At 40.6% G+C, this 27,971-nt stretch overlaps 1 protein-coding gene across 2 annotated transcripts; it reads right to left on the reverse strand.

Annotated features, from left to right (window-relative positions):
* Window positions 1-327: 327 nt before the first annotated feature.
* CANX (calnexin) lies at window positions 328-27,798 on the reverse strand. Of its 2 annotated transcripts, none has more exons than XM_072947102.1 (15): window positions 27,620-27,798; window positions 15,093-15,269; window positions 14,748-14,821; window positions 14,238-14,296; window positions 13,623-13,764; window positions 13,115-13,196; window positions 12,423-12,615; window positions 10,855-11,044; window positions 8,303-8,416; window positions 7,851-8,007; window positions 6,503-6,718; window positions 5,715-5,834; window positions 4,694-4,820; window positions 4,434-4,513; window positions 328-2,665 (listed from the first exon to the last, which is right to left on the reverse strand). In XM_072947102.1, exons 2-15 carry the CDS (start codon window positions 15,264-15,266, stop codon window positions 2,612-2,614), a joined length of 1,782 nt encoding a protein of 593 aa, XP_072803203.1. In that variant the 5' UTR covers window positions 15,267-15,269; window positions 27,620-27,798; the 3' UTR covers window positions 328-2,611. The 2 variants fall into 2 exon arrangements, with proteins under 2 accessions (XP_072803203.1, XP_072803204.1); XM_072947103.1 differs by lacking the exon at window positions 27,620-27,798 and adding an exon at window positions 27,253-27,276.
* Between the last annotated feature and the right edge of the window lie 173 nt (window positions 27,799-27,971).

Below are 27,971 nucleotides of genomic sequence, written 5' to 3' on the forward strand. Positions count from 1 at the left end.
ACAAAGATTTTCTAATAAAAATTTAAAAGTTCAATGGTTCCCCAAAATCTCAAAGAATATTATCTACAAATTACCCCGCCCTTTTCTGAGCCGCTATCCCTGTTATACAACTGAAACTACTGAACCCCATTTCAGCAGGAAAAGGAGGCAAAGCCTACACTGAATTAGACTGGATCAAATCCACTTGGTGAGATGATGTAATTATTTCACCGTCCTTAATAGTTTCTGCGTTAGGAAGCTCATGTAGTAGCAAAGATTATTAATGCACAACTGAAACAGTACAACGCGCGAACGGAACGTTACTATGAAGAAGTTCAGTCAAAAGCAGACGCTTAACACAGGGCTTTAATGTAATACCATTTTGTAACACGACAATTTGAGAAAAAGTGTAGAGTATTTTATGGATAAGAGAAATTGAGGAACACATCTGATGGAGTGGGCATTTTACAACAATGGGACAGATAACCAGCATGTAAAATCATAATGCAAGTGCCTTTTAAAGAACTGAACACTGCTGCTGATCATTCATTGTGTCAGACTTCTGATCAGGAGGCTGCACCTTCAACAGAGAGTGAAAAAAAGAACCAAAAAGGACTTTCCTTTTTTCTGGGCAAATGTTTCTGAATTACCCTGGAAAGGCAAATGAACAGTCTGTTGATATACACCTGTCATTCCACAGCTCAGCTGGAAGAAACTGTAAGGGAGGCATGAAATCTAACGTCAAAGGAGAGTGAAAAAGGCAGATTTCTGGAAATGCAATGATCCCACACACTTGCTTCAAGGAGAAACCTGCAGACGTATTTTCAGGTCTTGCTAAGTAACTGTTTATTTGCACTCAATACATTTGGGAAAGTCAGCTACATAGCTAAGGTGACTGTGACCACAGAACGACAGATGAAAAGGATTAAAGCACTGAACAGCAAGAAAAATGCATCCCACCCTCATATGAATTTAAGTGAACCAGTAAAAAGTTGAAGATAAACAAAATAAACAGACACAGCCTTCATCTTTTACAAATATACTTCCTCCCCAATATCTCCCCAATATAAACACTCTGGAGTGTTTATATATTCAGTGCAAGGAACAGTATCATCGGTACATTTGAAACACCTCTGAAGAATAAAGCTAAAACAACATCTAATTCTGAATACATTTCAGTGTGGTGTAATAATGATATTATTACATTAGAATAATGGGGAGAGGCTCTGATAGCACCCATCTGCATTCCACATGGAAAAAAAAACAAATCTAAGATCTTTTGTTAAAAATTTTACAAGCCACATAGTTTAAAAAAAAGAGGACTGCTTTATCATGTAATTTAAGACACAACTGTTACATGAACTGCAAATGATGACTTAAAAGGATTAGCAGCTACAAAAATTAGAAAACTCATGCTCCTCCCATAAATACTTTTAGCCTGCGCTCAATCATAGTCAATTTTGAATTGGCTTACCTCTGGGTTAGACTTCTGCAGTCTTTACACAGAGTAAAAGAAATGCATAAAAATGCAAGATAGTATTGTGTCTTGTACTTTGACCCTGGAAAGGTGTGGGTCTGCTTAACGAAGGAAGAAGAAACATACACGTAATCACAATAAAGCTTAACGTTATGCAAAGCTTATTAATAATTTTCAGCAACGGACTTGCAGGCTGTGCTGTGAAGACAATGCATAGCAGAGGGGAAAGCTGGGGGTCTGGGGACACAGGGAGGGGAAACAGTGTCAACATAGTGGCTGATGTGATGAAAACACCTCCATCTACTCTGGAGCTCACGTGCCCTGGTAGCGTTCCTTAAAAAGCCACCTGCTTGAGAAGGCTGGAGCCCAGACACTCCCGGTGTGTGAAGCCTGAACGCCCGTGCCGCATTATGCCACCTCCTCCACGAACTGCATAGCTGTCTGGGAACTGAGCTGTTCCAAGGGCAACAGAACACACTTTATGGTCTAACCAACATCAAGTGAAAAGTTTTTTTCTTTTTGTATGTCTATTTTTAATACAACTTAAACAGAACCTTTATATAAATTTGGGCTTCCACCCAATTCCTCGCTTCAATTTCCTTAGGAGGAATTGAATAATGGAAGGAAAACAAGATTATAACTACAAATGACTGTACTTTAAACATGATTATCAATTTTAAGGGACAGAGACACTTGAATGTTTTGTAATACCAAACTTAAAGAACAAAATCAGTTATAAAAACTGCAAATTCATCCCTCTAGCATTTTTAAAGGTTGATGTTATTTCTGCATGGACAAATTAACACATTAAATTAAGCCAAGATTTTTAAAGACTGGTAAAGTCCTATCACTCTATTTTAAAAAACAAAGATATTTAAAAACAAAAAAATACAAGTTAGTTGCTTCATGTTACATTTCACAACCATGTTAAATGCTTTCTTTCTACAGAAACAGGATCCTTTATGTCACAACTGCAATTATTTACTGCTAGATGTTTAAAATTACAAGGGCTAGTGTTCAACTGGAACCTGCTGATGGTGACGCCTGGAGGTTTTCTGAGTTTCAATCTAAGTTGTGTCAGGTCCTCTCCTAGGACCCACACTTGCAGGGGAAGGGGAGGGAGAGGAAGTCACAGATCAAGTTCTTAAGACTGTTTCACTCTCTTCGAGGCTTTCTGTTTCTTGGTGATCTGTTCAAAATTTCATCCTCCTGTTGAAAAAACAAAAAATTCAATATAATTAGTATTAAAAAAAAAGTTAAAATTCACCAAGTTTTCATCAGCCAAGCTGAGTATAACCCATCTGAGGAAAAAACAAGAAAAGAAAAATGATTAGAAGAAAATGAATGCACCAAAGACAGTGACTGTCTCAGAGGTGGTGGGACTGTGTGTGTTCTTATTTTGTCTGTTTCCCATAAACATGCACTTTTCTCAATCTAACCCATAAACATTTTTTTTAAAAAAGGACCAGACACCAGGCTTTCACGTGTTATCTTGATTAATCCTGAATACTGGCCTGTGAACACATTAGCCCTATTTTAAGGCTGAGAAAGATTCATGAGGGCAAAAGGCTATCCAAGCCGAGTCTCATAAAACATTCAAGACTACAAGCCAACAGTGTAGAGATTTCTTATTGTGCAAGGAAGATTGGAGAATATAAAAACATATGTGAGACTGGTCCCTACCTGAAAGAACTCTGCATTCTCATTGAGACAGAATATATCCATTGAAATATAAACAGCACTGAGCTTTACCAATAGGAGGGCAGAGCTGTCATAGCTGGAAGTGGAAACTCAGTAGAGTTTTCCAGGAAGGATCAGAATGAAACAGAGAAGTGCTTGGAAAAGGAACCCTGGGAAGAAAGGTGTGGACTCTTCTTTTCCTCATGCCTCATACCCAACCCACCAGAGCAGAAGCTCACATCGCTCTCTCCTATCACCCTGCTCAGAGCCACCAGCCCTCGCCTGGGTTATTACAGCAGCCTCCTAACCAGGCTCCTTGATTCTCTCTAGTCTGTAGGAAACACAGCAGCCAGAGTAACCAAATCTGGCCACTCCTTTGCCCCAAAGCCTGCAATGACTGTCCATTTCACTAGGAGGAAAAGCCAAGTGCACGTAACAGCCTAGGAGGCCCCACATAATCTGGCACCTTCCCCATGTGCCTCTTCCCCCTCCTCTCAACCTGCTGGCCACAACTGGCCTTCCAGATGAGCACTGCAGGCCCCAGGCCGGCATTCTCTCCGCCAGGGATGCTCTTTCCGGGGCTCCCTGGCAAGGTTCTTTATCTCTTTCAAGCCTCTATTGAAATGTCACCTCTCCACTGAGCTCTACCCACCATCTTTAACACTGCAACCCAGCCCACCTCCAGCACGCCAATACCTTTTCCTGTCCTGCTTTTATTTTTCAAAGCCCACTGCTTTTTAACATTACTGTTCATTTACTTCCTTATAATGTCTACTGCTCACTGTCTTCCTTCCACTAGAATTTAACCTCCCCAAAGGTAGGGTCTCTTTGTATTGTTCATTAACAATGCCTGGCACATAATGGGTACTTCACAAATATTTACTGAGTGAATGAATGAAAGAATCCATCGGCAAGAGGGACAACAATTTTAAAATGCAGTTATTGGTGCAAGAAATATTTTTTAAGGGCACAGCGAGGAGAGGCAGATGAGACAGAACGGTAAAACAATAACCTGAAGCTGCCATCTCAGAAAGCATTTTACTAGTTTCCCCTATAACCTCTGCTCATTACAGAAAGCCATTTTCAGCACAGAAAATACTTTTGAGATTCAGATGTAATCTGGGACTATAAAATGTCGGCCTACATCGCAAAGAAGTCCAATTTTACAAAATTGACTGTAACAGAATTTTTACTGCCACTGCCATCGAAAATTACCCTATGAAAAATACTCTCGACTTAAATGTACCTTCACCTGAGTTGCTTGAAATACAAAATATACTCTCCCCCTTTCTGTTACCTCTGCTTTAGGTGTCCTGTCTTCCTCCTCTTGACTGACAGCGCCACCATCTCCTTCAGCATCACTCTTCTGCTTCTCTTCTAAGACAGAAGTCAAAGTAAGATGACTGAGCAAAACCTTACACTTCTTTTTGGTAGTTAGCAAGTAAGTATTAGCAGACACCTCAGGTCTAAAACAATCTCGACAGTAACTTGCTTCTAAGGGTTTGCAATATCTTAGGGTGTTGGACTGCAGCAGGTATTCTGGGGTCTCCTTCTTACCAAGTTTCTCTTCACCTTCCTCCTCTTCATCTCCCTTTTCCTTTTCCTCTTCCTTTTCTTCTTCTTCCTCCTTCACATCTGGTTGAGGAGCATCAGTCTTCTTGTACTCCATAGGACTGGCCTGTTTCTGAAACATTCCCCCAAAGCACAACAGTTTTGTTCACATTTTTATGTATGACGTTACCATATAATTATCAAATGCCTATGAGCAAAGTTCTGTACCAGGCAAACACTGAGGGAGGTAGATAGAAATGAGTAAGACGGAATTCCTGCCTGAGAGCTTCTTCCCCCGTGAGCACGTGTTGGCTCAAGGGAGAAGGAACAGTACGAGCAAGGGGTCGGGCAGGAATGTGCAGGTCTAACCAGTCAGGTGACTGAGGCACAGACACACAGAACAGGGATGGGGATAAGGCTGGGAAAGGAAGACTGGATCAGGTTACAAAACTTCTCGAACATAAGGTGAAGCATGATCCTCACTTAATAGAAGCAGAGAGCCCAAGCAAAATTTTCTTTTTCTTTTTCTTTTTTAATTGCATATAACAAAGGCTAAACAAGAAAAACTGAAGTAAGTGTGTATTACCACTACATGTGTTTTCTGACAGCGGGGATAGGGATGCTGAGGAAGGAACACACCATGAGAAATCAAAGGCTGTATTCCAAAGTATATAACATAGAAACAGCCATGCCAGGAAGAAACGCTGGTTTGTGCCCAGATGGCTAGGTAGACACCTAAGTCGTCTTTTTTCTTTTCGTCCAGAAGGCTGCTGCCAAATGTAAAGGGAAGTAAGACAATGGCTAATACTGTGAGAAACTGAGGGGCTAACAAATCCCACTCCCTTCTGGGCACAGTAACTGGCCACTGAGAGTAGCGAACAAGGTGTCAGAAGTCAGCGCCACGTGTGGCCCAGTCACCACTGAGTTGCTACAAAGAAAACCTCAGGCAATATATCTTTAGTTATTTCTAATAACATAAGAATTAGTGAATCAAAGACAAAAACAAAGCGAAACCAACAACTCATACCTTTCCAGAGCAGCAGAAGAGGATGACAAGGAACACAGGCAGAGCCACTGTCAGAATGTAGACCACCCAGAGCCACGGCCGCTCCTCGGCTGCCTCGAGCATCTGCCCCACTACACCTGGCTGAGAAACAAGACGGCTGATATCAAGTTCCGGCTTCTGACCCCAAACACAGCCCGAGCTGCTCTACTGCGGAGTTACTGCACGGCACTGCTCAGGTGCCTTTTCCAAAGGATTCAAGATGAGATGTTCACATAGCGTAAAAAGGATGTGAAAGAAAAGCCTCAATTCTCCTCCTCTCCTTATCTTCAAGGTGATTTCCCTGTCTTAGGTGTGAAAGCTGGCTCCTTAATCACCTGCAACGGCTCCCAGGACCTCAGGGACCAGGGAATGAAGAATTTCTTCGTATCGATGTCCCTGTCTCTCCAATTCCCAGCCTGGCCCATACACCCAATTATTTGAAAACTCCAGTTATTACATAAACCAAGATTCAATATTTAAGACTGCACTAAAATATACCCTAAATGGCAAATTTTGTTAAATACATCTTAACACAATTAAAAAAAAATCCTATACACATAACACAAATACAGACTCTCAAGCCATTACATATGCCTAATGAGATCAGGTCCCACACCCCAGTATCTTGCCCTTAGCAGACACAGGTCACACTCTTTATGCCAACATTCCCAAATTAGGGAAAAGACAAATATTAGAGGATAGTTTTTCACAAAAGCAGCAATTAGTTACCTGTAATAAAAGATACAAATGCGTAAGAAGCCAGCACAAACCTCAGCAGCCCCGTCAGCAGCTTTCTTCAGACCCCATCCATCACTGGCCCAGTCATCAACTACTCTTCGATCGCTACTTATGATAAAGTTGTCAAAAAAAATGTCCGAGGTCATAGACCACAGTTCTAAACCAATAGCAGTGAAAGGAGTCATTTTGAAAGGTTCCAGATCTTCAAAGAAATCCGGATTTGGTATTTTCCGGGGTTTCCAGATTCCCTAGAGAAAATATTTTAAAAAATCATTTCAGATAATGATCAACACACATTTATGGCGAACCTAAATAAGGATTAAGATGGATTCTGCATGATCTGCAAGGGAAGTGCTGACTTTGTGAAACTTAACTGAGTAACAGGAGGACAACAGACACTGCTGATGCCTTTAAGGTGTATGGACTCCCCACTGCTTTCAGCTTCTAGTATCATCCATGACCTTGATCCAAACCAACACTTTGCTCCGCTTGGCACATTCCAACAGCCTCTACTCTTATCAACTGCTAGTGGGAGTGGGGCCGTAAGTCAGCGGTGACTGAAAACGTACGTCATCTTCACCCAGACATTCCACTTCAGATGACTACCTAGAGAAATAGCTACCAGCGTACTCAGACACGTACAGGGATCATCACTGCGGCAAGGATTCTAAAACGGCAATTCACCCAAATGCTCATCAACAAAACAGCTATGCTGCAATTTTTAATTTATCCTATTGACTGCAAAATTAAAAATACATTTAAAAACAGAAAAATATACATGTAATGTATACAAAGAGATACAGCCCTACACCTTACATTTTAAAGTGTGACAAAGTGGAAATTAATGATTTTAAATCATTTAACCAGGACAGAAACAGAATTGAGACCAGAATCTAAGTGGTCACACATCCATAGTAAACGTGAAGCTTTACAACATCCCCACCAGTATACTTACCATCTCATTTGAGCCTCAGTCAGTCTTTTTACAGTTGATACTGAGGTCAAGCAATGAGCTTACCTGTGGTCAGGGAGTCAACTCCCATCACAGTCCTCTATCCACCCCATCACAGAGATGGCCAATTTGGACCCTGTGGCTGTTGCATCCCTGCCCAATGGTAGCAGGGTACCCAAATCACAAGTTTTCCATTTTTTGTTTCTTTGTTTTAAAACATAAATTACAGAGCAATTATGAAAGCTCTTCTTTCTAGTTTCATCTTTCAATGCTTAACACATTAAGTTCTCTCTCAATTTTGAAGTTTACTTTGTTTTTAATTCAATAGTTTGAATATAATGATCAACCTGGCAGCCTCACTGCAGAACAAACTTCTACCTGAACACAAAGAGATCAATGAAGCAACGCAACCACCAAGAGGCACAAACCTGGTAGTTAGGATTGTCAATCATGGGAGGCTTCCATTTGCCCTTGTAACTAGGGTTGTCAATCATAGGTCGCTGCCAGACACCACACCCAGGGGCCGACTCACACTTGGGGTTGGCAATCTGAGGAGCCTCCCATTCCCCATCCATATCTTCATCCCTGTGGAGATATAAACAAGTTACAAATGGGTTCTGTCATGCAAGACAATGAAAAGCTGCCTGAGGGCTTCCCTGAAAAACTCCTACAGGGAAACTTTCACTATAGAGCATCATCATATTTCTGCATTTTCAGTAAAAACGGTTTTTCATGGGAGATGCATCAAAAAAAAAGAGATGAAAATGTAATTAGTTTGTTGAGCTCTACACATAAGTTTGAGCACTTGGCTGTATTTAAGTACTGATTTTTACTTCAATTAAAAAAGCAGGTGATTTTAAACATGAACTAAAGCTCGTACCAATCCTCTGGCTTCTCTGCGTCTGGATCAGGTACATATTCAGGCTCATCATCTAGCCAGCCTTCAGGCTTTGTGGCTTCTTCATCTGGAATCTTGGCAGGGGCGTCTTCATCCCTTAAATACAACAGAAAAAGCCAATTACTGACAACACCGGCCAGACATTCACAATGTCGTCCCACTCTGTGAATCTTAAACAGAGCAATCTAAAAATACTTAGGTCTTACCTGATCAAAAACCTTAAAATTCCTCCTAGAAAGTATCTATAAATCATATATCTGATAAAGGCCTAGTACACAGACTATATAAAGAACTTAAACTCAATAATAAAAGACAACCCAATCTAAAAACCAGCAAAAGATTTGAACAAACATTTCTCCAAAGATAAACCGATGCCCAACAGGCACATGAAAATGTGTTCCACATTATTACCCGTCAAGGAAATGCAAATCAAAACCAAAATAAGATACCACTTCATACCAGTAGGATGGCTATAATGAAAAAGGCTGATAAAAACAAGTGTTGGCAAGAATGTGGAGAAAATGAAGCTCTCATACATTGCTTGTGGGAAAGCAAAATGGTGCAGCTGCTTTGGAAAACAGTTTGGCAGTTCCTCAAGAAGTTAAACATAGTTACCATATGACCCAACAACTCCACGCTTACAATTATATCCAAGAGAAATGAAAATGTATATTCACCCAAAAACCTATACATGAATGTTCACAGAAGCATTATTCATAACAGTAGCCAAAAAGGGGAAACAACCCGTCAGTCATATGAGGAGTGGATAAATAAAATGTATCATCCATACGATGGAATTATTATTCAATCATAAAAAGGATGAAGTAGCGATACAAGCTTCAGCATGGAAGGACTTTGAAAACATTCTAAGTGAAAGGGGCCAGACACGAAAGACCACATTATTATTCCACGTCTAGAGCGGGCAAATCCACAGAGACAGAAGGTAGATTAGTGGTCGCCAGGGACTGGCAGGAGTGGGAGATAGGGAGTGACTGCTTAATGGGTATGAGCTTCTTTTTGGATGATAAAAATGTTCTGGAATTAGACAGCAGTGATGGTTGACCAACACTGTGACTATACTAAACCACTGAATTGCACACTTCAAAAGGGTAGACTTTAGTATGTGAATTATAACTCAAATAATTACTCTTTAAAGTTCATCAAGAAGTACCTAATTTCAAAGCTTTATGCAGTCAGTCATTGCAAGACAGCGCCACTTCAACTGGTAAGCAAAGACACCTGCTGATCTTGGTCACGATTATGCTTGTTTTTGAACTATGCTAATTCTAAATCAACTGTGTGAGAATTAAACTTGTTTATTATTCAGCTGATCTTTTAAGCTAACAATCACTCCTTGACCTCCGAAATAAAACAGCTAGTTAAGGAATACAATTCTGAATGAGGCCAAGTCCAAATCTAATGTTCATCAAATATACAAAAAAACGCAGCCTTTATACCACTGCCACATAAAAATATCAACTGGAATTTAACTTCTAAGCCTAAAAGGAGACGTCTACAAATGGAAGACCAGTTTCCATAATTTCTCCTGTCCACTTTCGGACACTTCCAAAAGCCACCGTATGAGTTCAAATGTGGCCGTATACAAGAGTACAACCTGCCTATTGACATTTCTCACTACTATCCAATCTGTACCCATAAAAAGCTAAACATACTCAACTTCCTTCATACATGTTCACTCCTATTCCTTTACTTTTAAAAAATTATTTATTTATTTTTATTTGGGGGGGAGGTAGCTGGGTTTCCTTGGTTATTATTTTTAGTGGAGGTACCAGGGATTGAACCCAGAACCCTGTGCGTGCCAAGCCTGTGCTTTATCCAAGCTACACCCTCCCCCCGCCCCGTTCCTCCGCTGTTGCACATCATGTTCTTCTTCAACCAGGGAGCACATGTCCGATCTTCACCAGTTACTTAATTCTTGCCCTACTTTCGAGCCTCAATCTGACTTGCCCTGCTCCAAGAAGCTAGCCAAGTGAGGTATACCTGGTGCTCTGGTCACCAAGGAACACCTATCAGACCACTCCCCACATAGGTGCCAGCCTCATCTGCCTGCCTCACACCTGGGCTGGGAGTTGTGTAGGCGGCTGGTGTCCTTGTGGCTTTGTATTCCACTGCTCAACACAGAGCGGAGCTCTCCTGAGTACTGTTCAGATAGGAAAAAGGTTGTTTTTCAAATTAAAATTAAAAATTTTAGGACTCCAGCTTTAAATGTGAATTCAATGGAAAGGCTAGACCCAAGGTTCTGCCACAAATCAACCATGTTACCACAGGCAAACTCCATCATCAATTTCAGCACTTTATGGCTTGTAAAATGGACTGAGGCAACCCAGACGATCACAGTGACGCTAGTTCACTTGGTGCTCGCTACTGTTCAGCGATAGTAGTCTACGTTGCTCCTAACATTTAGACTGCATCAGATTACTGAAATTATCAGATCTCAACCAACATTCAATTGTTCAAGCCATGTAGAATATACAAAATGCTCCACTGCGCTCGGACAGGTCCTGAAGACTCACCAGTCATCTGGTTTGACAGCATCGGGATCTGGTATTTTTGGTCTTTCATCCCAATCTTCAGGCTTCCGGTCTTCTGGGTCCTCAATTTCACGTGAAGGATTTACAGGAGGAGTCATGTCATTTAATAGGTTTCCACTGTTCACCACAGACTGGTCCACTAATATTTCAAAACTATTATCTGGATTCAGGACTGAAAAAAAATTAAATGTAATTTTTGAAAAGTTAATTAGCCACTCTTTTCCAAGCTCTTTACCATAAAAGATCACATTTCTAACAGGAAGTGGAAGCATGGAGTAGAGATCTTGGGTGTTAGAGTCAGGACATGGCCTTGGAGCCCTAGGCAAGTTAGCATTCCTTTCCTTAGCTGTAAATTTTAAATGTTGGTTCTCTGGTTTTTAGGAATAAAAACAAATGATGGATAAAATTTTAAAACACCAAAAGAGTCCATGTATGGGCATTAAAAACATCAAAAAAACACAAGTACATAAACTAACGCAATGTTGTTTACACACTGCACAAATGGTTACACACCAGTCAACAGGCAAGTAAGTTTATTTATTATAACCACTTCCCAGTAGGAAGGTCCACTTCCTCATTTTTTGAGTATGTATTACCACTACCCAATGTTACCAAAATTCCCAATTAGACACGCCACAAGTCTACTCACGTTATACTGAGTCCAGTGGAGAACATAAAACTGTAAATTCATAAAGGTATTTTAAGTATAAGTAATGCTAAAGTCTGGCTCCTACATCTAAGTGTCTGAGAGACAACCGACTAGGTCACAGCACACCCAGAACAGTACGGAAGGCGGCAGAGCCCTGTGCTGCTACCCTCGGTGGTAATGGTGATTATCCGTGTTATCAGTGATATGTGCTCTCACACAAAGATCCTCATACTGTTGGCAAAAAAGCGAAACTTTTCTCACTTTTAGTAAAAAAATTACATATGTACATGTTTATTCACATACGGCCAAATACATACAATTTGATATTTCAAATAATTTTAAATTTCTTCTTTTTGCTTATTTCTATCTTTTAAATTCTCTACTGAATATGTATTACTTTTGTTATAAAGAAAAAGGTTATTTCACTTTTTAGGAAAAGAGGTTATGTCTGTGTATGATTTTAAACCAGCAGGAAAAACTTTAAACAGAAAACCTATTCCAATGTTTTAAATCATTAAACTCAACTGTCTAGGTGTGACAGCATCCAAACAAGTTCAATTGAAAGTTACTGCGTATATATTTCTCTTGTATGTCCTATTACTTAATGTCTTATCAACAAGAAAATAAACAAAGGGAGGAAATGAGGGAGGATCAAGCAAAGAAGCTCTTTGATGGGACATACAAGCTGATTCTTAAAACTGTTTCAAACCCTAGTTCTTAATTCAACCTATGAAGAGAAGCTTCTCTTAGTGCTGAGAAATTAAGTTCATCTCACCTCTAAGGTACTACGTCAACAGAGACTTATTTACAGGTCTGGGTCTTCTGCAGGTGTACCATCTTTAAATTAAATGGATAATACATATGTAGTGCCATAAACCAACAAATTAATAGTTTTTCTTACTTAACGTATAAAGATGTGTTTTCTTATCAGTAAAATAGGTCTTCAGATCTGTGTCTGGCCTCTTAGCATGCTTTTCTTCATATACACCCGTTTTGGGGTTTTTGTGGCGGAAGATGAAGTGCAATTTATAGTCCTCTCCACATTTATCTGGACCAAACATAATCGTATAAGGGGTCTTGTCATGGAACTGATCCTTCAGAAACAAAAAATGAAGTAAATCAATCAGTGTTTAAAAATCAACCTTTCAAAAGTGTTGTATGTCCTCTTATAAAATCCCAAAGTGTCCTATTAAAGGAAAAGCTTATTCTTTTATGAGGGTTGTACAGGTACCAGTGAAGAGGAATAATCAGAAATTACCAGGGAACTTCACGTGAGAATATATGGAAGTGCTTAAAAACACAAAATAATGCACAAATCTAGATGGTCACTGCTTCTCTCATAAAACAAAGAAGTAAGTTTGCTAACATTAAAATTTATACAGGACAGAAAACAGGGATAAGACAGAACAGCTTTGAAATTTACATTTCAAATGAAAAGCACAGAAATGTCCAAGTGGACATTCTCAACTTTCAAAATATTTCAACAGCAGTAGAGAAGGACTTTATTTTCACAGGCCTTAGAAAATTGTCTTTGGTTTTCTCTTAGATTCTTACAGCTGTGGGTGGCCACGTAAAGAAATAGGAAGTACCTACCAGGTTGAGTTCCGGGGTTTTGGAAAGTAGTTTCACATAGGCACCGCCACACTCTATTCCGTTTTGGAAATTAACCTCATACCTAATTTCAGAGAAGAACGCAGAAAACTATATGGCATTCTGAAAGATCAAATTTCTTAATTTATTTCCCTTTTCCCCCACCTTGGTCACAGGTCATATGGGAAGAGTCCATCTTCTATTATTATGACTACCCAATGCCCCAAAAATAAATAAGTAAAAGAAAATAAAATCTTAACGCAGATTCCCAGTAAATATATTCCACAAAATCCAGAAGCTCATTAGCTATCAGGAGGAAAAAGCTGATTTACTTCCAAATAATTTACTGGCAGGAAGAAAAATATTAGATCATAGGATGCTTAAATACACCCCCAAATCCCTCTGGTAGCATATAGTTATTCTCATAATTCTTTTACACGGAGTAGTAGTTTAATAATGTAATTTCTTCTCCCTCCCTAGAAAGCTTCTATCAAACAAGCGTTTCGCTCACTGAACAATGAGAGGCTTGGTGTCAAAGAGGAAGGGCTTGCTCAGTTTAGTGGAGATGGCATGATGCTTGGCCCGAGTCATCAACACGAGTCCTTTATCGCCGGGAAGTTTTGTTTCCTTCATTTCATCTACCTCCCATTTCCCTGCAAGAAAACAAAAAAAAAAGTTCTACTCCCTAACTGTACCTCTGGAGATCCTTTAAATGGTAACAAACAAAACTCCAAGTTGTGCAAATCAATCATACTGAAAAATGTTTAGCACGTTCCGTTTACCTCTGAGAGCTGGCCTACTAATATTAAACACACAAAATTGACAAATACTAGGATCTGGTTTTTAAAAGCCTATAGCATATTCATTTTAACACTGCCTAGAAAGACCTGCCATTTCCAACATACAGCACCACAGATAATAAATCATCTTCCCGTCTTTTTGGTGTAAAACAAACGTTAAACAGGTCTAAGCCTATAAAATATAAAGGAACACACAAAGATAGCAAACCTCCAAGGAAAAAATCTTAAAGTACACACAAACTCCTTTTAAACTAGTCTTAAGAGGTACTATGGAAACATGTCAAACCTCTGTTTGCTACTATATCTAAATTAAATGAAACTCTCACCATCGTATTTGGCAATTTCATCATCAGTGTCATCTTTCTTGGCTTTGGATAAAATCCACCTATAATTAAGACATACCCCAAAATTAAGATTCAAATTATAGTTGGCCTGTAAAAAGAAACAATGTAAATACCAATAAAAACAGGGAAATAGCCAGCTTTTCTCAGCCTACTTAACCATTCTACTTTCAACTTTTAAAACTGTCATACAAGTAGTGATTATAAACCTGTAAGAAAAAGTACCAAACCCATGCAATAACCCCACTTTTTTTAAGACTCAAGGAAAAAAAATTTTTTCCAGTCAAAGAGCAAAATACAGAGTGAAGGGAGAGAGAAATGGAATCAAGAACCACGTGTTTTAGAAGACTGTTTTCCTAAATGGGCATGAACAATGAAGATACAAAACAGTTGGACATTTCACTATATAAACTACTACCCAAAGAGGAATCCACTATTCCATCTTAGTTACATGACGTTTGCCTCTTAAGACGTTTTCCCCTAAGAAACACTTACCCTGACAGAGTTCCTCTGTCAAAGGAATCAGCAAAATACACTTCCCCTGTTGGAACTGGAGCTTTGTAGGTGACCTGTGTTAAGTATAAAAATGAATTAAGAACTGCAATTTTCAGCAACGTGTCTTTCTTAATAGGATCTATTCTCTTAGCCTGCTTTCAAACTTTCATGGCTGGCCCTTGAATTCAACCCATGTAACTGATCTTTGGTATAATGTAACAAAGGCTGATGGAGAGATCAAAAACTGAGCAAACTTTGCTTTCCCTGTGACAAGGATCCAAATTTACCTTCATTCTTTGATTATCTCAAGAGGTAAAATGAATAGATTCAAAGACCACTTCAAACCTTTGGAGATGGAGCAGTGCTGGCATCTGGTTTCGGTTTTGAGTCTTCCACCTCTTCAATGACATCATCGAGGTCATCTTCAATGTCAATCACATCATCGTCATGGCCATCGTGAGCCTGGATGACAGCGGTCCCAAGGACCAGCAACACACACAGCAGCCACTTGCCTTCCATGACCTAAATATAGAAAGAGTAAAGTTAAATGTATCATCTTTTAAAAATTTTATAGAGATCACTAACCCCTCTTATTTAAAATTAAAAGCTTTCAAATCAGAGCTAAAAGGAATTTTATTGCGAATATTTCATTTTACAGATAAAGTGAGCTCAGACAGATTAAGAGGTTTTCCTAAAATCAGTTAAAAGATTCAAGTTCAAGAACTCAAATGAATAAAACTCAAATATAAACAACTGTCCCCATATAGAGTGCTCAAATTCCAAATTAATCTCTTGCATCTGTAAAGAGGTTTACAGTGGTCAAAGCCCCTTCCACAGATCACTTTAAATGAGTACTAATTAAAACATTACAATGAAATAACAGAGGTGCTAACTAGCCTCACACTAAAGACTTAATATAGATACTGCTGCTGTTGTCCAAAGATTGTGAAGTGCAGACATGGTTTTAAATTAGTGTTTTAAGACTCAACAGAAAAAATACTAAACCAAGGACCAGCTACTTTTCTCTCTTATTTTCTAAGCACTTAAATGCCTTGTGTATTGTATTAGATTGTCCTGGATGGTAGTTGGCCCTCTTTCCAAGGACCATAGAGCTAAAGATATAAAAACTGAGCCACAAGGATGCACAAAATAATCCGGAAGTAAGTAGTGTGAATTTTCAAATCTGCAAGATGAAAAGAGATCTGGAGATGGATAGAGGTGACGGCTGCACAACAACGTGAATGTACTTAATGCCACTGAGCTTACGCTTACTAATAGTTAGGATGGAAAGTCTCACAATAAGCATTTTTACTACAATAAAAAAGATTTAAAAAAAAAACTGAGCTTAATTTTTCTGGTCTCTTGTAAATCAACTTATTCCAAAGCTGAATGTAATGGCTAATTTCTTACACACTCTATAATCCTTTAGAGTGAGTAACAATATATGGAACCAGATTTTCACATATCATGTGGTGGTATTTATCTTATTTACGTATCTTGGGTACTGTATTCACAAAACGAAAGAAGGTAAAGTTCACAGGATTCCTAAATGTTTAGCACTTAGGCAGTGCAGAAAATAAAGGTGCTAAATAAAATCATTCATAACCCTTCCTGGAACTGGTATCGGTTTTTAGAAGAAATTCTTAATATCAGCATTCTGCTGTGGCTTCTTATGTACTAAGAAACATCAGTAACCTCTCATCCATTCATTTCAAAGGCCTCCATTCTCTACCGTCAAAATAATACACAATGCCACAGCTATATTGCTTCGATTTACAACTGCAAAGGACTCCCTAAAACTAAACAGGCTGATTCAACACTTTTACCTAAATCAACTCTCTACAACTCCAAAGTTCTCATAGAAACAATGCTACAAATGGTAGCTGGATTCCCAGGGATAAGCTACCAAACCTAATCAGCTCCAAACCTAGCTAAAACAGTATCCGCATACAATTATTAACTGTTTGAAAGAAAGACAAGATGCAGTAAGCTAGTAGTAAGTAAAGCACAAAACCACAGCTGCTGGAGCACTGCTGCTCGAGGGAAAGCCAGCCGGGGGGGTGAGCTCGTCTCTTTTGAAAGGTAAGTGATTTTTTTCCCCTCAATTTTTAATTTGTTGACACATTGTTATTAGGGAAGCTCTAACTCCCAGTGTGACTGTATTTGGAGGTAGGACCTTCAAGGAAGTAATCAAGGTTAAAAGAGGCCAGAGGTGGGGCCCTAGCCCAACAGGCCTGCTGTCTACATTAAGAGGAAGAGAACCAGGAGTGTGTGCAAAGCGGTGAGTCCATGTGAGGACACAGTGAGGGGGCAGGGGACATAGCCCTCTGCAAGCAAAGGAGAGCGTCCACTCCAGACACCAACTCTGCCAACGCCTTGATCTTGGACTTCCAGCCTCCAGAACTGTGAGAAATTACTCTCTGTTGTTTAAGCCACCCAGCCGGCGGTGCTGTGTGGCAGGCGGCGCAGACTCACACAGCTGTCCCAGGTTAAGTGCGATGTCACCACGGTGCTTCGCACACTGGAGCACACATCAGCACCACTCCGGGCGCTTGCTGGAACGACTGCTGATTCAGCAGGTGTGGGCTGGGCTTGCACATTTCCAGCAAGTTCCAGGGGATGCCGAGGCCGCTGGCTCAGGAACCACACTCTGAGAACCCCTGATTAGGGTTTGCGAATAATCCGTTTTGCTCCATTTTCCAGCTCATAAAGCACTTTCACATACATATGTTGTTTCATGTAGACCTCCCTGGAGGTAGTACTCTCATTTTATTTTATACATTAGGAACAAAGACTTTGTGAAATGAAAATAACCCAATCATTGATTCCTTATCACAACCAGTAAGTGAGAGTCACAGAATCCAAACTCCATATTTAATACACAGGACAAAACGCAGCTGAGTACTGAGGTGTGATGGGACAGGGCAGGAAGACTAGTCAGGACGGGCAGTGGGGCGAGTGGTCTGGGCTGGGGGATCCAGACAGGGTTTAGTGAGGGAGGGTGCAACTGCAGAGCAGACAGCGCAGGTCTGGGGACCCTGGCACCTGGGAAAGGTGGCATCCACATGCAGGAGGCAGAATGGCACCAAGAAAAGGAAACCAGTTTTCAGGAAGCAGATGGCTACCATCCCGGTCAGGAACATAGACCGGGGTCTCCAGCAAACTTCAGGAAAGCACTTCCCTCCACGACCACTCACCCTCCACCCTGAGTTGCAGAACCTGGTTTTTCAAGTAGAAGTCTTAGGCACTCATCTGTTACTTTCATGCTATCCAGAGGGTGACAAATCTATTCCCACAGCCATGCACGCAGGAGCCTTAGCCCACAGCTAGCTTTACATATGCAATTGCAGCAACTGTAATCTGCCGATACTCCTAAGAAGATGCCACAGTAAACAGGTCTAGTTCCAAGAACAACTATTAAGCCAGCTTAAACATTCCAAGTTTTGTTAAAGACCTGTCCATATTTACAAAAAATTCAAGATAGCACATTTTAAGGTGATCTTAACTCTCTTCTTTGTTAATGAGAATCCGACATTACCAAGAAACAAAATCCCTCCCTCATTTCAGTCCTCCTACCCATACTCCTCATGGAGTGCAAAAGGTGCGTAAAAAGGATGTTGCACTGTGATACTTTCTAGAAGAAACAGAAAATTTAAGTGATCTTGAGTTTGACGATGAGTTTTTAATACATCAAAAGCAAAATACGTGAAAAGAAAAAATTGGTTAAGTTGGATTTCGTTAAAATTAAAAACTTCAACTCTATGAAAGAGAAACTTAAGAGAATTAAAAGACAAATCAAACTAGGAGAAAATATTTGCAAAATTCGTATCTGATAATAAACTAGTTTCCAACACATACAAAGAACACAAACAACAAGAAAACAAACCACCCAATCACAAAAATGGGCAAAAGATCTAACAGATTTCTCACCAAAGAAGATACTCAGACAGCACGTGAAAAGATGCTCAAACATCATTTGCCATTAGGAAACTGCAAATGAAGACAACAATGAGATAGTACCAGACACCTATTAGAACGGCCAAGATTTTAAAAGCTGGCAAGGATGTGAAGTAACAGGAACCCTCATTTTATTGCTAGTGAAAATCCAAAATAGTACAGCCAGTTTGGAAAACAGTTTGGCCATTTCTTACAAAGGTACCTATAGTCTCACCACAGGATTCAGTGATGGTGCTCCCAGGTACCTACCCAGCTGAGCTGAAAGCTTATAAAGGCACAGAAACCAGCACGCAAGTGTTCCTATCAGCTTTATACATAATCACCCCAAACTTGAAGAAACCAAAATGTTTTTCAGTAGGTGAATGAATAAACAAACTGTAGTACACCCATACGATGGGATGCTGTTCAGGAATTAAAAGATGAGCTATCAAACTAAAAAAAGACCTGGATGAATCCTTAGCGGATAGTGCTAAGCGAAAGAAGCCAGTCTGGAAAGGTGACATGCTGTATAATTTCACTTATATCACATTCTGAAAAGGGTAAAGCTCTACATATAGTAAAAACAACAACAAATCAGTGTTGCCAGAAGCCTGGGGGAGGTGGTCAGGCTGACTAGGTAAGCATGCGGAAATTTCTAGGCAGTGAAACTGCATGCTACTACTATGGGTCTGTGACACTATGCATTTGTCAAAACCCATAAAACTTTACAGCACAAAGAGTGAATCTTGATGTAGGAAAAAATTTTTAAATCATTTAGGAGGTTGAGTGATCCAAGGAGAGCATGCAGGATGTGACAAAACAATCTAACTGTATTGCAAATATTTGAAACAAAGAGGTGGAGGGAAAAGATGCTAACCTAAGTAACTCAGGAAATGAGTGGCATCTGTGAAACCAGACTGTACAAAAGCATTGTTCACATTGGTTAAGTTGTTGCACCTAAGCATACAGGCTAACAATTCAGATACTGATATCCATGTATATAGGAGCTGAACGATTAAGTATGTGGATGGTGGGAGCCACTTTCAATGTAGGGTGCAGGAATTGATAGATAAGTAAGGGAATCTTGGTTTCCAGTATTATCGCCAATAAAGGGAAACAGTGCTCTGTGGCTGATTCTAGGATTATGGCAGGAAATATGCAAGGCAAGCCTGGAGGAGCATCTCGTAGCACCAGAAGGGAAATAAGTGTTCCAAACAAAAGCAAAACCAAAACACCCACAATGATGAGGGCTATGTCAAAGGAACACAAGAGTGAACAATGGCCAGAGCTGGAACATGAGCAACAAAACAAGTGGTGCTAGATTATACCCCAAAGTATAGAATAAATGCCCATGAATCTATACAACACAAGTACAAGACTGAGTAAATAAACAAATGGGGACGAGACAAATTTCCCATGCAGAAATATTCCAAGTAATTGATATAGATACTCCACCATCAAGGAGGTGGAAAATAACCCCCTACTCCTTACATGTGGGCTGCACAGAGTAGCGCCCTTCCACAGGGCACAGCAGGGCGAGGGGTAAAAACAGGAACTTCACAGTGGAGAAGCCCCGCAAACACCACTTCAGCCAGGCAGTCAAGGTCAGCACTAACACTGATAGGTCGTGTTTACAGTGTGCACCCTCGATGCAGTGTTATGAAAACAGTACTTTAACCCCTGTGGTCTTCCTCCCCAAAATCCATATTCCCTCTAATCACGAGGAAAACATCACAGAAATTCCAACAGAGAGACGTTCGACAAAATAACCTGACCAGCAGGCCTCAAATATGTCGAGGCCATCAAAAACAGAGGAAATCTAACCAACTGTCACAGCCGAGAGGAGCTTAAGGAGACGTGATGCCTAAATGCAACGTGGTGTCCTGGAAAAGACGAAGGGCAGCAAGCGACAACAAAGGAAATCTGAACTAAATACAGACTTTGGCTGGTAATTACTTATGAATATCAGTTCATTAATTATAATACATATACTATATAATGTTAAGTTGTTAATATTCACGGAAACTAGATATGGGTTCTACGGGAATACTCTGTACTAGCTTCATTTTTCTGTTGACCTAACACTATTACATAAAAATTACAGGATTTTTTAAAAAAAGGATGTCCCATTGTTATCCATTAAATGTTGCTCTCTCCACCCCTCCAAAAAAATCATGGGGCTGAAATATGGTATCGGAATCTAGTCTAACTCTCCTTTTTGAGAAGAAACTGAGGTACAAGAGATTGACTTGCCAAAAACCAGATATTGGCAGAATCAGGATCAGAAGCCAAGCCTCCTGTCTCCCAGTACAGTGTGCCCTTCGGTGATTCTACACTGCTTTTATCTTAGAGACACAAAATGATGTTTCACATATTTTAAAGTCTAAGAAGATTTTAGAAGTTTCTTGTCTCCCTTTTAAACTCTTCATTTGGCTTATCATTTACAGACTCCTAAGCAGAGTGCAGATCTCTCGCCACCCACTATTTGCAACAAAGCAATAACGCTTTTAAAAAACAAATAGCACACCTGCCCATCCCCCAGCCCCGCAACCTCCCCAAAGCCACAGAGCAAGTGATTCCTGGATCCAGAATGCTCAGGAGTAAAGAAATCATGTACCTTTAAGCCCAGTAACACTCCTCGGTAGTAAAGAAATATTTACATTTCCTAAAATTCTCTTCTACTTCACAGTTCATGCTCACTAGGATGTATGAGCTCTTTTAGCGCAAGGTTTCTCATGTTCCTGGATGAAATTATAGCAGTTTCTCCCATACTTTTATTTCCTGCTTGAAAGCCATCATTTTCTTGGAGCACTTCATTTCCTAGTTTTCTTTTAGAAGACATTCTCTCTCTCTCTCTCACATACACACACACACACACACACACACAGCTTTAATCACTGCAAGACGGTTACCTAAAACTCTACAGCGGTGCCCCTTTGAGCTAGGATGCAAATGCTAGGTGGATGTCTAACTCATGACTAAGCTACTTAGTGCCACAAACTGTCTCACAGTGAGCCTATTTAAATTCCTGTCTTGGCCAAATCACAAATTACTACAGGCATGGACCTCCAGGAGAGCCAGCAATTAAAAATTAAAACCTCAAACATTAAAATCTTTTAACATTTATGAGTCTACTGAAATGGACAACTTTTCCCAAAAACACCCTTAAGTTGTATGTAAATGTGAGTGTTGCGTGGCTTTATCTCATCATATCCTTTAACTAGAGCAAAGACTCGGTCAATAAAATCAATACTATGGGGGCCAATACTAATCTGGTCCAAGTTCTGATTTCTCCTGATCCAGAACTTGATCCACTAATAAAACACTAGATCTAGATTCTAGAGACATGAACAGACTGCACTGCCTTCAAATACTCATCAGAAAATATTTCAACTGGACTTTTGATAAATGCTGGGTGGCAGAGCTCAAGACCGTTTCCTGGCAGCCACAAGCCTGAATGCTGCACTACAAGAGGGATAAAGAAGAAAATGCATCTGATGCCCACCAGAAAACCTGGCACAGACTCTAAATGAATGTTTGCTGATAGCGTTCAATTCCATGAGTGCCAACTCTAGCATTTAAAAAAACAAAAAAAGTCTTTGACCTTCCACAGTTCAATCTATACAGGGTGTCCTTAAAGTCTGGAAACAAAACATACCTGACCATGTTTTCAGAGTCGATGAATATCGTAGTATTTGCTCTACAAGTCAAGGTTTGGGAGTCTAGGGGGGTAGGAAATAATATCAAAATAAACTTACAACCTTTTATCTAACTTGCAGAAAAACCACACACAAGTTTGTTAAGTACTATTTAATACTCATGCCAGTATTTTCCTTCTATAAAAAACAATGCCAAAAAAGTCAAAATTTCAAAAATGAATTAGTATCATGATAAAATCGCATACAACTATGCACACACCAGGGCTCATAAAACCTGGAGGAATCTGAATATGGTCTGTAAATTGTACCAATGCAATTTCTTCCCAGTTTTGCTATGTCACTACAGTTATCTAAGATGCTACTATTAGGAGAAGCTGGGCGACAGGTACAAGAGACCTCTCTGTACTATTTTTGCAACTTTTTGCAGGTCTATAATTATGTCAAAATTAAACGCTCCTTTAGAAAACGTATTACTGGATCAGCACAGATGGTTCTTTAGACTTGATCCAAGCTGTCTGGAAACCAAACTGACCTGGTCCTCTAACACACAGAACTATAAGGGAAAACTCAGACACGCGAGCTGGATGAGAAAGTCTTTCTCCCTTCCTTTCAGTGAGTGTTGCTTTCAGTAATCAAATGCAACTATCACCCTATATCCAAGGCAGAGAACCTCTACCCTCTGCAATCACATGGATAAACGCATGCACAGCCAAGAAAAGCACGTCTGTAACATACACGTGTAACTAATGCAAGTGATTTCTGACTTGCTTCCCAGTTCCCCAAGGACAGGACAAAAGTGCAGTTCTCAAAATCTCAGTCAGGATTCTTCAAGAACACCGAATCTTCTCACTTTTAATATATCAATCCACTCTTTTACCTTTCAAAAGAGTGGATTTGTCTTGAATTCTAGAGATAGAAGTTTCCTGTTTTAAAACTGATGATTCAGAAAATTAATTCCCTATATGCAAGGCAGTACAGTGTATGTGGTGGAGTAAGCCGTCAAGCCAGAGAAACCTGGGTTTCAGACTGTCCTGATTCTCTTTGTGGCTGTGGTCAGCTTACTGAACTTCCACGGGTCTTCTTTCCCTGTTTTACAGATGTGGGTAATAGCACTACTGGCTGAAAGGCTTGCTGTGAAAATACAAGAAGATAATACAAGTCTATCAGAGTCCAGTATTTCACAGGAATATGCAAACGGTTTGCTCTTTGACACACGATTAGTACAACAATAGTGAATACATTTTTAATTTCCAGAATGGGCCAGAAGTCTGACATGCCTCTCAACTCCACCTACGTATTTCAACAAGGCTGAATGATTTTACATAACCAGAAAAACTCACAATTCCTCTAATTACATTACATGATTTCTTCTTTAACTCTTCCTTGCAATACTGTACATACAACTGTAGCATCTGGACATAGAAATGTCTGAGTCTATCTGTGATTATTTATTTCCTGCTGTTACCAATTTTCTTTACAAATTCTCCCAAATTTAACTTATTATTGGTTAATGCTATTTTTCTCAACATATTCTTTTAAAAAGGCTGTGTTATTTTACTATACACATTAACAATGTGCATGAGACTTCAACTAAACACAAAATACTGTATTTAACAGAAACAGACACATTGTGCATTGAATTTTAACAAATCCATAGGTGACTTAGATCAACCTTAGGAATGAGCAATCAATAAAGAAAAACTAGATCTGCCACATCTCAAAGGCAGAATCTTTATGCTCAATGAAGGTCCATTTAGAAAAAAGATCTTTAAAACAAATGGAGGCTCAAATTATTTTTAAATTTTTATATTTCCAAGTCAAGTCTATTTTTGCATCTGTTTTCACAAAAGGTATTGGTCTATGGTTTTCTTGTCCAGTTCGTCTGGTTTTGGTACCAAGGTAATACTGGCCTCACAGAATGAGTTGGGAAGTGTTCTCCCTCTTCTAATTTCGGAAGAGTCTGTGAAGGATTAGTGTTAATTCTTCCCTAACTATCTGGTAGAATTCACCAGTGAAGTCATTTGGTTCTGGGCTTTTCTTCGTGAGACTTAAAAGTAGTTTCACCTCAAATTCCTTTAATTCATGAGCATAACAGAGAGGGGGAGGGTAAGTGGCAGAGAGCATGCTTAGCATGCATAAGGTCCTGGGTTCAATCCCCAGTACCTCCTCTAAGAATAAATAAACCTAATTACCTTCCCCGACCAAGAAAAAAAAAAAAAGAAAAAGAAAAAGAGGAACAGAAGAAATGACCTAGCTACTGTTCTTGGTGGTTTAAAAAAAAAGTAATTTTTTTTTAAAAACGGCAGTGTGTAATAAAAAAATGAGGCAGTCTTTCTTTCTTGTAGGCTATCCATTCATCTATTAATATACCCTTTTTAAACGTTAAGTCTTACAGGTTTTAGTTACCTTAGGCTGTCAAATTTAACCCTCAAAAGAACCCTAGGGAGGTTCTATCATCCCCCTTGTGACACACAAGAAAACTAAGGCTAAGTTACATAAACCTTTCAAGGTCACAGTTAGGCATATGGTAATGTTTATCAGCAGGAACTCAGAAGTCACAGTCCTGGTCGGCTACTTAATAACTTGGCATATTGGGTGAATTACTAACTTCAGGGGCTCTGTTTCTTCATCCCTAAAATGAGAATAACAATACTATCTACTTCTTCAGATTGTTCTATTAACAAAATACACGTGAAGTATTTATGTCAATGCCCAGCTTATGGTATGTGCTCAACACTAGTAGTGATTTCTACTTCTACTAGGTATAGTCCAGTGACATCGTTTAAGTTTTGATGGTTCTAAATCTCTTGAGTTTTACGGCAAATAAGAAATTTGAAGTCTTAGACTGGAAAGGAACCACTTAAAAAGAATTTGATTCTAGCCACAGATAACCATTTTACTATGCTTTTTGTACCTTCTGGTTTTACTAGATGTGTATCTTAGTCAAAAAATAAAAAGCTCTTCAACAGGGAAGAACGCATATAAAATTCTAAGTGGTCTTTATTGTAAATGCTCATCCACTAAAAAATAGATATATACTGCCTCGCTTTGAATTTTGCTTTTCATTGACAGGAATGTTAAAATCAATTTTTCCGTAACACTTTCCTTTTTCCCGTAAACTAAGTAGGTTTAAGATGTGGATACTCAAAACATTGCTGAAGATTCTAAATTCTTTAAAAAATAAAATGCTCCAAATAATTTTCACAGATCACAGTTAAGGTTAATTTCAAAGTGCATCTGTTGTAGTTAACATTTGTTCCGCACTTTACTGACAAAGATTTATAGTAAGCTATATAGGTGACAGCTATGTTCAGGGACTTCTATTATCTCCTGGGAGTTGTCATGAGCTGCCAATTCTTCTACTTGCACAGGTCATTACACTATTCAAAGAAGCTTTATGTTCTCCATCTTATTTGTCCCTCCTAAAAGCCTCCTAATGGTGAGGTATCCAGGAGACTTCTCATTCCCATTCAAAAGATGTGGGAATCAAGGTAGTTCCTAAGCTGGTTACCATGCTGGGCCTGGAATTCAAGTCTCTCAAGCCTGCATTTACAGTAACCAACTGTCACTTCATCCCCTTAAGCTATCTCTCAGGGCAAAATGAACTCTGTAACTGAAAGGATGCAATAACATGATTGCCAAAACTGCAGCAACCACCTCTGTCAAAACGCTTTACCCCTCCAGGTCCTTGGAAGATAATGTGCTAGTTGAAACTGGTGAGTTAAGATAATAAGGTAGGTTGGGATGCTGACACCCATTTTCAGATAGGTCAGAAAATTTGTTGTGCAACACACTGAGTCTAGCCATCGCATGATCCCGCTGCCCGGCCTGTCTGCTTGTGCACCCTGGCTGGTGCACGGGAGAACTCCCAGTTCTTTACCTCTGCTCTAACTATAGCAAATGTACAACTCAGCTGAGTCTACTCGTGACCCTCAAACAGTCCTGGAAAAAGACTGAGATACAGAATGATTTTAAAAATCAATAGTTACTCCCTTAAAAAAAAAAACAACAAGAAAACACAACTCTATTTACTGAAAAATTAAGCAAATTATCCATTTCCTAAATTAGAGGTGAAGAGACCTGTTGTTCACCTTTGTCCTCCCAAGCTTTTAATATTCAGCTCAGTTTAATTTCCTTCAACCAGCATTCACTCGTGTCATGCCCAGCAGATCATCCACTAGATCCAGTTTCTTCCTCCTATCTCCAGAACTGTGACTTCAGGTCCTGAGAAACAGGACTTAACCAACTCAAAAAGTAGGATGTTAGTGTAGTGGATTGAGCATTCAGACCATAATAATTCACTGCAATCATTAATCAAGCAGTTAATGCGTATCAGACTTCCCTGTCCTTTTTTCATACACATCTTAATTCTAACCACCACCCCATCAGGTGTTACATCCATTGGGGGAGAACTGGGGCACAAAGGGGAAGTAAATCGCCCAAGTTCACATGGCAACAAATGGCCGGAGGGCTCGAACCAGAGCCTTGGCCTTAACCAGTACACCAAAACCGCCTAGCCCTCAACTGTAATTCTAACGTTATCATAAAATTCATCGCATGACCTTGGGCCAATCATTGCAGAGTTCTGGGCCTCACTTTCCCCCACGATAAAACCACCCACCTACAAAGAGTCTTTAGGTGCTTTCCTGCTTTAAAAGTCTGGTGAATTTACGACTAGATTACTTATTCCCCATCCCCGAATATGTGTAATGTCAGGACTGAAGTTTTTCAACCGTTGCGTGTTCTAGCACATTCTCCATTCTCTTCAGGCTGCTGGGGTCCAGTCTTCAGTTGCGGTTTTAATTTTCAAATACCGAACCTGTAAAGCTCTTCCCAAATACTCTCTCTCGGTCCGATACCCCCTTTCCCCACTAGCAGGGGCACCGACTAGGCCCGACCCCACTCCAGACCTTTACGAGGCTGCTCCAGCCCACTTCGCAGTCTCCTAGGCAGCCAGCAATGGGCTTCAGGGAGCCCTGGAACCAAAGCCGAAGGCAGAAGTCAGCTTCCCCGAGGTCAAGGGAGGCTCCAGGGCACCTGCCACGCCTCCCGACCCCAGCGGCGCGGCCTGGGCCTGGCTCCCCAGCTCCAGCGGCCCAGGTTCGGGCCTCGCCCGTGACGGCTGGCGCGTCCTCCTGGGCCCGAGTCCTCGAAACTCGGCCGAACCCCTCGGCCCCGGCCACGCCCGGCTCCTCGGGCCCTCGGCGGCGGTGCCGCGCACCCTGGCCCCCCGGGGTCCTCACAGGCCTGAGGACACGCGCAGGCCGCCCGCCTCACCTCGAGCCTCCCGGGGACCGCCGGCGGCGCCCTCGCCTCGTCCCGCCCGCACACCTGGCCCCTCGCTGCAGTGGAGACGGCGGCAGAGGTGGCCCGACCGTCACGTGCCGCAGAAGCAAGAGGCCTTGGCTCCCGCTGCCGCCGCGCGAGCGAGCCCCACCGCGCGAAGCCCGGCCCTGCGGCCGCCCCTCGCTCCTGAGTGGCTACTGCCAGAGCCAAGTCCCGCCCCACCGCGCAGGCCCCGGCATTCGGTTGGTCGGTGTGGCCATCGCTCTATGCACCTTCCCATACGCCCCCTAGGGCTATTCTTCGTGGAGTGTAGGGATTGGCTGGGAGTGAGGCAGGAAGTGTC

Source organism: Vicugna pacos, chromosome 22 (assembly GCF_048564905.1).
Source record: "Vicugna pacos chromosome 22, VicPac4, whole genome shotgun sequence".
NCBI lineage: Eukaryota > Metazoa > Chordata > Mammalia > Artiodactyla > Camelidae > Vicugna > Vicugna pacos.